This window comes from Carica papaya, chromosome 1 (genome assembly GCF_054855325.1).
Source record: "Carica papaya isolate Zhongbai chromosome 1, ASM5485532v1, whole genome shotgun sequence".
NCBI lineage: Eukaryota > Viridiplantae > Streptophyta > Magnoliopsida > Brassicales > Caricaceae > Carica > Carica papaya.
The window spans coordinates 953,229-969,749 of record NC_142309.1 but is presented as its reverse complement, the minus strand read 5'-3'; the positions used below and the strand labels follow the sequence as shown (position 1 = coordinate 969,749).

The following is a 16,521-nucleotide window of genomic DNA, read 5'->3' as shown; positions in this document are numbered from 1 at the left end:
AGACTGCATAAGAAGCGTGAACAAACTGAATGTTAGACTTTGAAAATAAACAGAAGTGAAAACTACCAGGCACACCGGCTACAAAATATTTGGAAGGGGAATAAAGAGTCTTATAGAGGGTGTTGAAGTCATTATCAACATGATCATTGAAAAGCACTTGAAATTCTAAATTTTTCAAACCAATTGATATGTTTTATTCTCGACATTTGAGGTTTATGGCATTTATGATGTTTTATATTATAAAAAATGTATTGAGTCCAACAGAACAACCCAAATCTGCTATATGAATTGTTTTAGAAGCATTAAAATAGATATTCTCTAAGTTAAGGTTTATTGGACGGCTCTTTCTGTAAATACATAAAAATATTATGTTTTTTCTTAAATATATAAAAATAGTAAATAAACAATATCTTATATTTATATATATATATGTGTATGTGGATATATAAATTACATTTTAAATTAAGAGTTATATTCTTTTCTCACTTTATATAAAGAAAGTTTAATTTAAAACAATATTATAACTCCCTTTGGATTTATTAGTATTATTTTTAACAATTATATTTTAGTGATTATATAAAAAAATATATTTTTGTTAATTTTTAATTTAGTTTAAACATTAGATATATCACATGTCGATCGTAGGAGTTCGAAAAGATAAAAACACAAAGTAATATAACACCAATTTTATTTGTAAAAATATAAAAATTATTTAACTAGATACAATATATACATATATATATTTTGTAGAAAATAAATTATTATTCACAAAAATAATAGACGAAATTATACTTTTATTCTAATCAAATATCAAAAACTCGTATTGGATTTTAGTCATGAAGATTTCCAAAAGATGCTACGAAATTTTAGTCACCTAAACCGCACCTTCCCAACATCGAAAGAAAATTCTAAATCTTCGTAAGGACATAGAAGGATAAATTAAGCATTCTTGTGTGCGTATATATACATATATATATGTTGATATATGTGTATATGCGTGTGTGTATGAGTGTGTGCTAGCAACAGCAAGAATTATATACCTGGTAAGAAGAGTTTTTACTATAGCTGTAAGGGCCATCTCCTCCATTCATGGGTTTTGATCGGATTAATGGAGGAACCTCTTGCTCTGCCATCTCTCTCTCCCTCTCTCACTCTCTTCTCTCTTCAGATCTCTTAACTTCTACCGACTGATCATGTATCTGCGTACACACACACACACACACACACACACACACACACACACACACACATATATATATATTACTAGAGTCCTGAATTGTTCATACACTAATATCATCATCACTGTTATCATCATTATAATTAATCAGCCATTGAGCAATGGACTGTTTTAAATATCTTCATATGTAACACATGAAAGTCTAAAATAATAAGTGGCCTGTTTGTTAATTACATATATTGAAAGGGAAAATATAATATATATATATATATATATATACATATATGGTTTTAATTTCATTCACATGGTATGGCTTCCAAGCCTCTCGTTTCACTGCTGGCTCTTGCCATTATTGAACTTGAATCACCTTATTTTCTAAGTCATTAACTTAGAGAATATCATAGCATCAAGAAAGATTCTTGCAATATTATATTTATATTTTCCTTAATTTTTTAGAAAAAATTATATATTTAATTAATTATGCGACGCATGTATATGAGTTTATGATAATATATTAAGATTATATGATAATTTTTCATGTATATTCTTCTTTTAGTGAATATCAGTAAATGCTCTATTAAAATTTAATTTCGAAACGCAAATTAATATTACTTTATTGAGAAAGAAAAATATTTTTTCCATTGATTCACCCATAGTAATAAACATACCGCACCTACTTGGAAATTCAAAACAAAATATACGATTGAGCCAAATCCCCACACTCATTTATATATGAATGTCAACATACATCTATATGAAAATTAGAAAGTATACATATTACTATTAACATTTATTCTACTGTGGGCTTAAACCTCCGCACTCTTTATTTATTTATGAATATAAACATACTTTTGGTTTTCTATCTAAATGAAATTCTGACTCGGTGAATTTATTTATTTTTTTTAAGTAAGATAAACAACTCTTTCAAAAGGGAAGTCTTACAATAGTTGGGAGGATCCTTGCCAAACTTCTGAGCAAAATATTCAAATATTTTGTCTGTATTGACCTCTCCAAAATGGTCCTTTATAATTCCTTCAAAAACCGATCTCATCATAGAAGTAGCAAGTTGGGAATTTATTGGCATACTTCTCATTGGAATATCTAAAAGCTCGAATGTTTCAATGCCGAAACATTCATTTTTCTCAATCAAATCCTTTAGCTCATTAATATGAGCAAAGTATAAAGGCAAGTTGAAGGAGTCTACTTTCTCCGCATTGAGTAACCCCTAAAAGAATAAAACTTAATGTTATTCTCTACACTTATTCTATGCCATTGTCTCATCAAGCTATTATATATTCTTAAATGTAAACAAGAGTCATGAATTGTAGTTTCTTACCAAGTTGGCCATGTCCTTCAGGCAAGATCCAAAAAAATCATAAGACATTCCCGTTGCAGATTCAGACATTAGAGCATCATTTGGCAAAACTAATGTAAGAATTACCATCAAGCCTCCAGGTACAAGCTCTTGGGCTCTTGCATTTAAGAAGTTGTTTATGTCCTTATTAAATTGAGATGCAAATGCCTTAGCTACTTCTTTATTGAGGCCAGAGCAATGTATGTTGTCTTTGTTATACGCAAATGAATTTTTATCTATAACTTCTTTTGGAATCTTAGACAACCAGTGGACTGCACAAGAAGTGTGAGCAAAATGAATACTAGACTTTGGAAATAAACGAAAATGAAAACTACCAGGCACACCGGCAGCAAAATATTTAGAAGGAGAAGGAATAGTCTTGAAGAGGGTGTTGAAGTCGTTCTCGACATGATCATTAAAAAATACTTGAAATTCTAGATCCTTGAAGCTAACTGATTTAGTTTTATCTTGATATTTGAGTTCTATAGCTTCTATAATATGTTCTATCGAAAAGAATGTATTAGGTCCGATAGAACAACCCAAATCTACTATTTGAATTATTTTAGAACCACTAAAGTAGGTGTTCTCTAAGTCAAGCTTTTCTTTAATGACTTCGTTGATCATCTTTTTTGAAGCATCAATCATGCGTCTCTGCAAGCACATGAAATTATTGTTATTTTTTTTCTTACATATTTAGAAATAATAACTAAATAGTATATATTTACATATATATATATATTGTAATTTAAATTAAGTATGGTACTCTTTTTTCACTATCTATAAAGGAAATCTAATTAAAAAAGAATAGTAAACCAGATAGAAGTCCTTTAGTTTTGGGTATAACTCCTCTAAAATTTATTAGTATTATTTTAAAATTACATTGTAGTGATTATATAAAATATATATATATTTCAAACTTTAGTATAGTTTAAACATTAAGTATATCACATGTGAATGATAGGAGTTGGAAAGAATAAAAAACAAACAGCAACATGGCACCAATTTTACTTGTAAAAGTATAAAAAATGAAGAAGAAAAAAAATTTGTTAACCTAGAAAAGGAGAAACAATATGAGAATTATGATATATAGAACTAAAAATGTGCACGAAAACATATATTAAGTATATATATATATACATGTAACTAGCTACAAGATATATTTTCGTTTATAGGAAATAAATTATTATTTATAAAATTCATGGATGAAATGATAAGTTGATGAAGAAAATTCCACATACACATAAACCGCACCTTCCCAAAATCAAAAGAAAATTCTATATCTTCGTGACCACACAGAAGGATTAATTAAGCATTCTTGTGTCTGCATATATATATATATATATGTATCTACATATGGATATATATATGTATACATGTGTATGTGAGTGTGTGGTAGCTACAGAAAGAATTATTTACCTGGTAAGAAGAGTTTTTACTATAGCTGTAAGGGCCATCTCCTCCATTCATGGGTTTTGATCGGATTATTGGGGAAACCTCCTGCTCTGTCATCTCTCTCTCTCTTTCTTCAGTTCTCTGAGTTTCTACCAACTATATATAGCTAGAGTCCTGTATTATTCATGAACCAATATCATCATCGTGATCATCATCATCATCTTCGTGATCATCATCATCATCTTCGTGATCATCGTCATTAACTAATCAGCGACAGGACAGTAAACCATTTTAAATATATCATTTAATGGTAAATTTGCAAACAAAAATGACGGAGAGTTCTAAGAACAAGAAAATAACAAAATAAAATAAAATAATACACAAAAGAATTAAAGCAGACAACTAAAGTAGAATATACAGGGCTATAACGGCAGATAAAAGCGTCGGGAAAGCCTTTTCATCTTTCTGTTTCTTCCTTTGCCGTCCTCGAATCATCTTCATCGTCAGTCATCGTCGAAAGCACATTCCTTCTGCCTCGAGTCGTCTATCAGTCATCTTCGTCGTCAGCCATCGTCGAAACAGATTCCTTCTTCTGCTTCGACTGGTCTATGAGTCATCATCATCTTCATTCTTCCTCAACACCCACATCTCAACTAATTTTGATCGTCACACTCCACCTGCTTCCCCACCATCACGCCACCTTGTCCCTTTTTCTCGATCTCTATTCTCGATCTCAAAACGGTGCCGTAGCATCACGCTCCCGTAGGTTTTGGGCTTTCGGGTTGGACATGTTGGGTTATTTACATTTTTATAATTAAGAATTATAAAGTGTACGATTTATACTTAATTAAAAATTAAATTTTATTTTTTATTTAAAAAATTTAAATTGATAAATATTATTTATATTATTATACTAATGTTTTGATATTTTAAAATTTTGAGTGGATAATATTTAATATTTCAACAGTATAAAATCTCTTCGTAAATTTACATAACATTAAATCCTGTTTAATTCAAATTTATTTATATTTTTGTTAAATTGTAGATTTTAGTTATTTAATGATTATAATATAATCATGACTTATATATTCATACATAATTAAACTAACTCATCACTAGAAAATCAAGAGTATATAATATTAATTTACATTTTTTTCCAAATAGCTAAATTCAATTGTATTTTAATATTAAAAATATTTTATTCATTTATTTATTTTAGAAAAAAATCAATTTAATTTTATATGCACGAAACTAGGGCATAAGAGAAGACGTTAGTAAGCATATACGGTATCTACTTGATGAAATATATTAAAAAAATAAATCGAGAAAAGAGCGCAAAGTCTCACACCTCTACGCTCTTGTTTAAAAATATTATAATGTATTAATATATGTCAAAGTGCGTAAAATTAAAAGAATATTTTTTAAAAAATAAAATACAAAAGTTTACAAAATTTTTTAAAAATCAAACTGTTAACTATGCTTCAAATTTATTTATTTATTTTAATTAAAACAAAATACTATTTAACTTATGATATTAAAGTATGATACTTTTTTATTTATATTATTCTTTTAGTGAATATCGGTAACTGCTTAATTTTTGAGTTTAAATTAACATTATTTTGTGGAGAAAGGAAATATATATATATATATACACACACATTGCATTGATTCACTTCACAATAATAAACATACAATTTAATACCCTTAATTAATTTTACAAAAATTAAAATTAATATATAAAATATAATTTTTTTTAATTTATAAATTTTATTTAATGAAAAAATTAGAAAAATAAGTGGAGGATGAAATTAAAAATAATTTTGAAAAAAATAGGTGAAAATTTGGGTTATGGAGTATTTTTAAAAGAAAAATTAGAAATTGAAGGTCAAAACGTAATTTAAAAAAAATGTGTTACGTAGGACAACCCAATCAGCAAGTTCGACAAACCGGAGTACGCTGCGTGGCAAGGCACGCTGATGCGGTGCCACGCTGGCAATCCATGTGCTCGCAATCGGACGATTTGAAATTGTTTTTGCGCGCATGGACGGTCTAGATCCTTTCCCCCCTCAGGCGCGATCGAACGGTCCAGATCAAATCGAGATGAACGGTTCAGATTTACTTCTTATTTAAATGCGATCAGACGGTCGAGATCAAACACGATGGACGATCTAAATTAGAGGGAGACATATATAAATACATCATTTCACACATAACCCTAATCCTAGCGGCTAGCCCCCCGCCAGAAAAGAAGAACTATCAAAAGAGGTAAAAAAAAATTTTATTCGCTTGAAATTCGATTTTGAACACTTCTATGCCCAAATCAGAGCAAAAAGACTGGTGGATAAGACAGAAATCGCGGGTAAAGTTCGACGGTGTCGCCGCGGGAAAACTAAAAAACTGCTTTATTTAAGGCTCTTTCCGATTTTCGTTTTGTGCAATTTTTCTACCATTGTATTCACCATTTTGTTTCCCATAGGTTAACAAAAAAAAAGGTGCAACCGTGAAGGTAAGCTGCAGAGTCGTCGCATCGGAAAACTCCGCTGTCGGTAAGCTTCTATTTTTTGACTTTTTTTTCCAGTTAATTGAGACCCCTTAACTTGTTTTCTCGCGGGGATGAGTACAAAACCGGCCAAAATGGGCGAAACTGACCGAAAACGGTAGGCCTGAGGCAAACCGCTGCCATGGCGGCGATGCCATCGTGCCAGAATTCCATAATTTGCCGGGAAAGTGTTTTAACACCAGTTTTGGATTTTTTTGGGTACTTGGAGTGTGTTTTAATCTCTGATGAAAAATTCAGAAAATTCGAGAACCGTCAGTAGGCGCAGCTAAAAGTTTAGCGTTACGACACCGATTCGAGTAAGAAGCCATCATCCTATTTCTTGTTATGGAATTGAAGTTTAATTATAAATAATATGATATTTTGTATAATTTAAAAGATCTCGATAATTAATCACAGATTACTACTAGAGCAGAACCGGTTATTATTCACTGTTGATCCTATTTGATTAATTTTACTGTTTTAAATGCATAATATTACATTGAAGTTGGTATGATGATTCAGTTGTGCTTCCTTGATGCATGTATTGCTTATTTTGCGTGATTTACAGTTAAATTATGAAACTAAAAATTAAATATAAACGAGAAATTTGTTTGATTAAGTGAGTAAATGAATGGTAGCCTTATTAGATATCTTAGGAGATGGTGGATGGATCAGGTATATAGAGAATCTTACTGTGAATGTTGCCTCATACCGGGTATCGAGAATTAGTATTTTGGCGCTCATACCGGACATGATATGGGGACGACCTGTTTCACCTAATGCCTAATGAGATATTGATGGATGATATTTTTGGCGTTCATACCGGACGAGGTATGAGAACAGTCGGTTAATTGACAATGTTGAATAAGGATTCACGCGTAGTGAAGACATCCCTATAGATTCCCATAGATACCAGTAGACAGGTTAAAAGAAAAAATTATTGTTTTGATTAATTGAATATGAGATTATGATATTGTTGTGTTATTGCCTCTATATGTCAGTTTTGGAAATCTCGATACGGTAAGTGTACAATAAATGATTTATTTATGATAAATAAATTTATTTAAATTAAGAGTTCTATTAGTTGTTTTCATGATTTTTACTAACCTTCATTTCTGTATCAGTTAGTAGTGTGACATTTTTATTGAGCTAGTGTAGCTCACCATTTTATTAACCATTTTAGATCAAGAAGGCCAAAATTCAAATCCCGATCCACAAGAGGGTTGCGAATATGACGTTCAATTGTTTACTTTTCATTTATTTTCTTGATTTTTCGTTATTCTTCTAGAAGGGTCATTCCCGTAGTCTTATTGGGTATTCTGAATTATTGTGTAAGAAATGTAAACCCAAACCCTATTATTTCGCTTCCGCATTCAATTTATAATTTATTTCATTCCAAGTTCCGGGTCGTTTCATACAATATTTACACGAAAATTAAAAAAGAAGGTATATGTTGATATTTACTCTACTATGGGCCAAAAGGCTCATACTCCTTTTATTTATGAATATAACCATATTTCAGATTCCATATTTAAACGAAAAATTTGATTTTGTCATTGTTGATTGACATTTCGCTTAAGTAAAATAAACGATTCCATATTCGCAAGGGAATCCTTATGAAAGTTAAGAGGATCATTTTCAAATTTTTGAGCTAAATATTCAAATATTTTATCTGTAATGATCTCTCCAAAGTGCTCCCTTGTAACTCCTTCCAGAATTGATCTTAACGAAGAAGTAAAAAGTTGGGGATTTACTGGCTTAAGTGTCATTCGATTGTCCAAAAGCTCGAATCTTTCAATACTGAAAAATTCATTTCTTTCTATCAACTCCTTCAACTCACTAACATGTGGAAAGTATAGAGGTAAGTTGAAGGAGTCTACTTTTTTTGCATTAATTAACTCCTGCAAGAATAAAACTCAATATTAATTTTCTATATCTATTTATACCAATACTTCATCAAGTTAACTGTATATACTTAAATGTATGAAAGAGTCATGGATTGTAGTTTCTTACCAAGTTGGCCATGTCCTTTAAGCAAGATCCAAGAAAATCATAACACATACCAATTGTCGATTTAGCCATTAGAACACCATCTAACAAAACTGATATAATAATTACCATCAAGCCTCCGGGTACAAGCTCTTGGGCTCTCACATTTAAGAAGTTGTTTAGGTCATTCTTAAATTGAGATGCGTATGCTTTAGCTACTTCTATATTAAAGCCAGAACATTGTATGCTGTCTTTATTATATGCAGAGGAATTTTCATCTATAACTTCTCTTGGAACTTTGGATAACCAGTGGACTGCATAAGAAGTGTGAGCAAAATGGATGCTAGACTGTGGAAATAAACGAAGGTAAAAACTACCAGGTACACCGGCAGCAAAATATTTAGGAGGAGAAGAAAGAGTCCTGAAGAGGGTGTTGAAGTCATTATCGGCATGATCATTGAAAAACACTTGAAATTCTAGATTCTTAGAACTAGTTGATATGTCTTCATCTTGATACTTCAGAATTATAGCTTCTATAATGTTTTCTACTGTAAAGAATGTATTGGGTCCGGTCGAACAACCCAAATCTGCTATTTGAATTGTTTTAGAAGTATTAAAGTAGGTATTCTCCAAGTCAAACTTTTCTTTAACAGCTTCGTTGATCATCTTCTTAGTAGCTTCAATTGCACCTCTCTGTAAACACATGAAATTATTGTAATGTTTTTGGGTGAGAATATAAAAATAGTAACTAAACAATATCCTATATATATGTGTGTGTATGTATGTTATATTCTAAATTAGGAATGGGATTCTTCTCTTACTTTTGGGTATAACTCCTTTTGGATTTATTGATGTTATTTTAAACATTATATTTTAGTGATTATATAAAAAAATGTATATTTGTTAAAATTTAATTTAGTTTAAACATTAAATATATTACATTCAATCATAGGAGTTGAAAAAGATAAAAACAAACAGTAAAATAACACCAATTTTATTTGTAAAAATATAATGAAGGAAAAAAACTGTGAGGACATGATAAACATAACTATAAATATATTTATATATATATATATATGTAACTAGATATAAGATATATTTTCTTTTGTAGAAAATAAATTATCTATTCACAAAAATGATGAACGAAATTATAATTTATATTATATTCAAATATAAAAAACTCATATTTAATTTTACTCGCAAAAAATTTTCAAGGGGCACTACGAAATTTTTACCTCTTGGGGGGAACTAATTAGGCTTCAAAATTACATAGCCAAGAGTAATTAGAAGTCTTTATTTTAGTAACTTTACCCAACCCAACATTTGTAAAGGTTAAGGTGAAATTTTATCACAAATTCTCTATATATATACGGATATATATGTGTGTATGAGTGTGTGCTAGCTACAGTAAAAATTATTTACCTGGTAATAAGAGTTTTTACTGTAGCTGTGAGGGCCATCTCCTCCATTCATGGGTTTTGATCGGATTAATGGAGGAACCTCTTGCTCTGCCATCTCTCTCTCCCTCTCTCACTCTCTTCTCTCTTCAGATCTCTTAACTTCTACCGACTGATCATGTATCTGTGTGTATACACACACACACACACACATATATATATATATATTACTAGAGTCCTGAATTATTCATACACTAATATCATCATCATGATCATCATCATCACTGTTATCATCATTATAATTAATCAGCCATTGAGCAATGGACTGTTTTAAATATCTTCATATATAACACATGAAAGTCTAAAATAATAAGTGGCTTTTTCATTAATTACGTACATTGAGAAGGAAAATAATTAATTAATTACGATTAGGTAGTATGGTTTATATAATATATACACATATATGTTTTTAATTTGATGTACATGGTATAGCTTCCAAACCTGTCGTCTCATGGCCGGCTCTTGCCATTATTGAACTTGAAGCACCCAATTTTACAAGTTATTGACCTAGAGAATATAATAACACCTCGAAAGCATCATACAGTATTATATTTATATTTTTCTTAAATTTTAATAAAAATTATATATTTAATTAATTATATAATATGTATAGTAATTATAACCTAATTTTTTAAACAAATATATATGAAAACATGTACCACTTTAATTCATAAGGGCCTTAGGTGATATTTCATCTCTGCTTTTTTCGTTAACGCAATACATACACCTGAACCGCACCTCCCCAAAATCAAAAGAAAATTCTATATCTTCGTATGGACATAGAAGGATAAATTAAGCATTCTTGTGTTTGTGTGTGTGTGTTTGTGGAAAGTATAAAAACAAGTTGAAAGAATCTACTTTTTCTATATTAATTAACCCCGATAAGAATAAAACTCAATGTTAATTCTCTATATATATTTCATGTCAATTTCTCATCAAGTTACTATACGTTCTTAAATGTAAGGAAGAGCCATGGATTATAGCTTCTTACCAAGTGGACCATGTTCGTCAAGCAAGATCTAAGAAAATCATAACACACACCCATTGCAGTTCTAGACATTAGAATACCATTTGGCAAAACTAATGTAAGAATTACCATCAAGCCTCCAAGTACAAGCTCTTGAGCTCTTGCATTTAAGAAGTTGCTCAGGTCTTCATTAAATTGAGATGCATAAGCCTTAGCTACTTCTTTATTGAAGCCAGAGCATTGTCTATTGTCTTTATTATAAGCACATGAATTTTTATCTATAATTTCTTTTGGAACTTTAGATAACCAGTGGACTGCATAAGAAGTATAAGCGAAATAGACGCTATACTGTAAAAATAAACGACAGTAAAAACTATTAGACACACCAGCAACAAAATATTTAGGAGGAGAAGGAAGAGTTTTAAAAAGCGTGTTGAAGTCATTCTCGACGTGATCATTGAAAAACACTTGAAATTCTAAATTCTTGGAGTTACTTGATATGTTTTCGTCTTGGTATTTAAGCTCTATAGCTTCTATAATGCTCTCAACTAAAAAGAATGTATTGGGTCCGATAGAACAACTCAAAACTGCTATCCAAATTATTTTAAAAGTATTAAAGTAGGTGTTCTCTAGGTCAAATTTTTCTTTGACGGCTTCGTTGATCATCTTCTTGGAAACATCAACCACACCTCTCTATAAACACGTAAAATTGCTTTGTATTTTTTCCTTCTAACACATAAAAACAGTAATTAAATAATATCATATATATATTTATGTCATATACATCATATTCTAATTAAGAATGATATTCTTTTCTTATTATATACAAAAGAAAGTCTAATTTAAAAGAATAATTAACTAGAGAGAAGTTCTTTAGTTTTGAGTGTAACTATTTTTGGATTTATTGATGTTATTTTAAAAATTATATTTTAGTGATTATATAAAAAAAATGTACATCTGTTAATTTCTAGTTTAGTTTAAATGTTAAATATATCACGTGTCAAACATAGGAATCAGAAAGAATAAAAACAAACGGTAACATAACACCAATTTTATTCGTAGAAATATGAAAAAAAAACTCTCCGACCTATTAAAAGGAGAAGCAATGTGAGAAATTAATAAATAAAATTAGAAACGTATACAACATATATAAAAAATATAAAATATATATACGTAGATACACGATATCTTTTTGTTTTTTGAAAATAAAATATTATTTATAAAAATAATTGACGAAAACATATATTATATTTTATTCGACTATCAAAAATTCGTAATGCAAGTTTACTCGTAAAAAAACTTCTTTCCAGAAGATATTATGAAATTTTAGTTTCAGCAATTTTTTTAAAACTATTTTCCAAAATCAAAGACATAGAAGGGTAAATTAAGCATTCTTTTGTGTGTATGTGTATACATATATATATATATATATATATATATATATGGATATATATGAGTGTATGAGTGTGTGCTAGCTACAGCAGCAATTATTTACCTGGTAATAAGAGTTTTTACTATAGCTGTAAGGGCCATGTCCACCATTCATGTCTCTTCAAATCTCTTAATTTCTACCAAGTGATCATGTGTCTGTGTATACACACACACACACTTACACACACATATATATATATATATTTTTTACTAGAGTCCTGAATTATTTATAAATCGATATCATCATCATGCTTATCATCGTTATTGTTAAATCAGAGATCGAGATATAAATTATGTTAAATATTTCCATACGTACCTCGTGAAAGTCTAAGATAACAAGTTGCATTTTTATCAATTAAATGTCGTTTATGTAATATATATATATATATATATATATACAGATATGTTTTTTTAATTTGATTCACGTTTCATGGCCGGCTCTAGCCATTATTGAACTTGAAGTAAACATACAAGCAAGCCAACTAAAAATAAGTTACACGTGACAGACATTGTGAATAAGAAACCTTATCAATCTGTCTTTAAGAATAAGAAAACTTCTCTACATATATATATATATATATATATATATATATATTATCTTTTTTGATTCTCAAAAGATACACACACACATATATATATATATATAGCTTACAGAATTGGAGTATATTAATTTCTGTGAGGTCAAACCTACTACCAGATTTGCTATAATCAATCCATATTATTTTCTAATATATTATTTATCATCACGATCACCATTCACGTATTAGTAATTAACAAATAATTAATGAAGACTCAACGTGGAGGGCACGTACATATAAAAGAATTTTGATATTTATAATGGGATATATATTATACTAATTAACTCTGTATACGTCATTTTTTAATCATAATGGAAAAGTAGTGAGATATATTAAATGAGAATTAACGTTTTATACAGATATTTAGTTTATAATAACTATCTAATTCACTTAATCTGTATTTAGTGAATATTCGGGATACATGTAATTTCTGTTGTAAATTATAATACAAGAATATATAAAATAGCTATGAAAATGCATACTCCTTTCTCCCCTAGTTGCATGGTCATTAAGCTCGGAACACTACAAAGTAAAAGAAGTCCCCAAGGTCATACCAAAGAAGCTTAGGAAGTTTCTTAGCCGAATGACATATGCTCTTGCTCGAAAATTCTATAATATATATTGATATGTATTCAAATGTAGAAGCCTGAAAGAATATTTCTAAGAATATACAAAGTATAAGGTTTTACTAAATTTTAGAAAACACACTGTTAATAATGTTTCAAGTTTACTTTTGTTTTTAACATTTGTATAAGATATCAATATTATGTAACTTATGATAACACGTTAGAGTATGATATTTTTTTTATGTATGTTCTTCTTTTAATGAATATTAGTAAGTGCTCTACTAAAATTTAATTTTTAAGTTAATATTAACATTATTTTGTTGTTTGTATTGATTAAGTTTCGAATAATAAACATCCAATATTTACACGGAAAGTAGAAAAAAAAAATATGGTTGATATCCACTCTGCGATGGGCCAAAATCCCCATACTCCTTTTATTTATGAATATGAACATATTTCTGGTCCTTTCTTTAAACAAAAATTGGGCTTTATTTTATTTGCTAATTAACATTTCGCTTAAGTAAAATAAATAATTCTGTATTTTTAAAGGAATCCTCGTCAAAGATGAGAGGATCATTTTCAAATTTTTGAGCAAGGTATTCAAAAATTTTGTCTACAATAATGTCTCCAAAGTGCGCCCTTATAACTCCTTCTAGAGTTGATCTTAGCAAAACAGCAAAATGTTTTGATTCGAACGGCTTACTTTTCATTGGATTGTCCAAAGGCTCGAATCTTTCAATGCTGAAATATCCATTTTTCTCGATCAACTCCTTCAGTTCAGTAATATGTGGAAAGTATAAAGGTAAGTTGAATGAGTCTACTTTCTCTGCATTAATTAATCCCTACAAGAATAAAGTCCAACATTAATTCTCTAACATATTTCATGCCAATGTCTAATCAAACTACTGTATATTCTTAAATATAAACAAGTTATATATTGTAGTTTCTTACCAAGTTGGCCATGTCCATCAAGCAAGATCCAATGAAATCATAAGATATACCCATTGCAGTCTCAGACATTAGAACACCATTTGGCAAAACTAATGTAAGAATTACCATCAAACCTCCAGGTACAAGCTCTTGGGCTCTTGCATTTAAGAATATGTTTAGGTCATTCTTCAATTGAGATGCGTACACCTTAACTACTTCCTTATTGAGGCCAGAACATTGTATGCTGCCTTTATTATATGCAATAGAATTTTTATCTATAATTTCTTTTGGAATCTTAGATAACCAGTGGAGTGAATAAGAAGTGTAAGCAAAATGGATGCTAAACTGTGGAAATAAACGAAGGTAAAAACTACCAGGCACACCGGCAGCAAAATATTTAGGAGGGAAATGAAGAGTCTTGAAGAGTGTGTTGAAGTCGTTCTCAACATGATCATTGAAAAATACTTGAAATTCTAGATTCTTCGAGCTAACTAATATTTTTTGATCTCGATATTTGAATTCTATAGCTTCTATAATGTTGTCTACTGCAAAGAATGTGTTTGGTCCAACAGAACAACCAAAATCTACTATCTTAATTGTTTTAGTAGCATTAAAGTAAGTGTTCTCTAAGTCAAGCTTTTCTTTGATGGCTTCGTTGATCATCCTCTTGGAAACATCAATTATGGCTCTCTGCAAACACATAATATATTGTTTATATATACCTTGAATATGCAAAAATAGTAACTAAATAATATCCTATACATATGTTATATATATCATTTTTAAATTAAGAATGATATTCTTTTTTTATTATACAAAGTGGAAGTCTACTTTAAAAGAATTTCGAATTAGTTTTCGGAATAACTCCTTTTGGATTTCTTTGTAAAAACATAGGAAAGGAAACAAAATTATTTACCTAGAAAAGGAGAAACGATGTGAGAACACGATAAACATAACTAAATTTGTCACGTGAACATTCATTAAAAATATAAATATATATGTAAATATTTAGTAAAAAATACGTTATTATTTATAAAAATAGTGGACGAAATTATAAATTATATTTTAATCAAATATAAATAATTTTAATCGTAAAAAATTTCCAAGAGATACTATGAGAAATTTTAGTTTTAAATTAGCTCGGGAAGACTAATTAGGCTTCAAAATGAGAGAGTCCAAAGTAATTAGAAGTCTTTATTTTAATAAGTTCGCACCTTCCCAAAATCGAAAGAAAATTCTGTCTTCATAATGGCATGGAAAGATAAACTAAGCATTCTTGTGTGTGTGTGTGTGTGTGTGTGTATGTATATATGAATATACATGTGTGTGTGTGTGTGTGTATATATATATATATATGAATATACATGTGTGTATGAGTGTATGCGAGCTACATCAAGAATTATTTACCTGGTAAGAAGAGTTTTTACTGTAGCTGTAAGGGCCATCTCCTCCACTCATGGGTTTTGGTTGTAGTAATGAGGAAACCTCCTGCCCTGCCATCTCTCTCTCTCTCTCTCTCTCTCTCTCTTCAGATCTCTTAGTTTCTACCAACTGATCATGTGTCTGTGTATATGCACATACTCACACATATACATATATATATATATATATATGACTAGAGTCCTGAATTATTTATAAATCAATATAATCATCATCATGGTTATCATTTTTATAATTAATCAGTCATCGAACAATAAACTATTTTAAATATCTCCATACCTACCGCATGGAGATATTTAAAAATGATTATTCAATTATGATTAGGTAGAATGGTTTATATAATATATATATATATATATATACATATATGTTTTTGATTTGATTCACACGGTATGGATTCCAAACCTATCGTTTCATGGCCGTCACTTGCCATTATTGAACCTGCAGCACCTAATTTTCTCTGTCATTGACTTAGAGAATACCAAAACACAACCAACGATTCATACAATACTATATTAATATTTTTCTTAATTTTTTATTTAAAATTATATATTTAATCAATTGTGTGACAGATATGCATGTGTATATATATATATTTTTATTAATAAGTGAGTTTAATATAGATTTTGATGCGCGTAACAGTCTATCAGTTTATTGGACTCGTTTAAAAATGATCAATTACGGTTAAACGGTTATAAATA

General features: G+C 29.5%; 3 protein-coding genes and 1 pseudogene across 5 annotated transcripts; all 4 read right to left on the bottom strand.

Annotated features, from left to right (window-relative positions):
* Positions 1-1,040: 1,040 nt before the first annotated feature.
* LOC148269057 (loganic acid O-methyltransferase-like) lies at positions 1,041-4,552 on the bottom strand. 3 transcript variants are annotated; one of them, XM_088212324.1, is made up of 4 exons: positions 3,948-4,199; positions 2,514-3,182; positions 2,120-2,402; positions 1,041-1,199 (listed from the first exon to the last, which is right to left on the bottom strand). In XM_088212324.1, the coding sequence occupies exons 1-4, from the start codon at positions 4,038-4,040 to the stop codon at positions 1,192-1,194; spliced, it is 1,053 nt and encodes a 350-aa protein (XP_088068450.1). In that variant the 5' UTR covers positions 4,041-4,199; the 3' UTR covers positions 1,041-1,191. The 3 variants fall into 3 exon arrangements, with proteins under 3 accessions (XP_088068450.1, XP_088068449.1, XP_088068445.1); XM_088212323.1 differs by lacking the exon at positions 1,041-1,199 and adding an exon at positions 4,342-4,552 and having other exon boundaries at positions 1,226-2,402; positions 3,948-4,186; XM_088212319.1 differs by lacking the exon at positions 1,041-1,199 and having other exon boundaries at positions 1,226-2,402.
* Positions 4,553-7,915: 3,363 nt separating this feature from the next.
* On the bottom strand, positions 7,916-10,159 carry LOC110809710 (loganic acid O-methyltransferase-like). Its single transcript, XM_088212317.1, has 3 exons — positions 9,874-10,159; positions 8,476-9,144; positions 7,916-8,363 (listed from the first exon to the last, which is right to left on the bottom strand). The coding sequence occupies exons 1-3, from the start codon at positions 9,964-9,966 to the stop codon at positions 8,016-8,018; spliced, it is 1,110 nt and encodes a 369-aa protein (XP_088068443.1). The 5' UTR covers positions 9,967-10,159; the 3' UTR covers positions 7,916-8,015.
* Positions 10,160-10,336: 177 nt separating this feature from the next.
* Positions 10,337-11,937, bottom strand: LOC148269056 (loganic acid O-methyltransferase pseudogene; annotated as a pseudogene).
* Positions 11,938-13,860: 1,923 nt separating this feature from the next.
* LOC110809777 (loganic acid O-methyltransferase-like) lies at positions 13,861-15,967 on the bottom strand. The gene is made up of 3 exons (XM_022035700.2): positions 15,788-15,967; positions 14,402-15,070; positions 13,861-14,292 (listed from the first exon to the last, which is right to left on the bottom strand). Exons 1-3 carry the CDS (start codon positions 15,878-15,880, stop codon positions 13,951-13,953), a joined length of 1,104 nt encoding a protein of 367 aa, XP_021891392.2. The 5' UTR covers positions 15,881-15,967; the 3' UTR covers positions 13,861-13,950.
* Between the last annotated feature and the right edge of the window lie 554 nt (positions 15,968-16,521).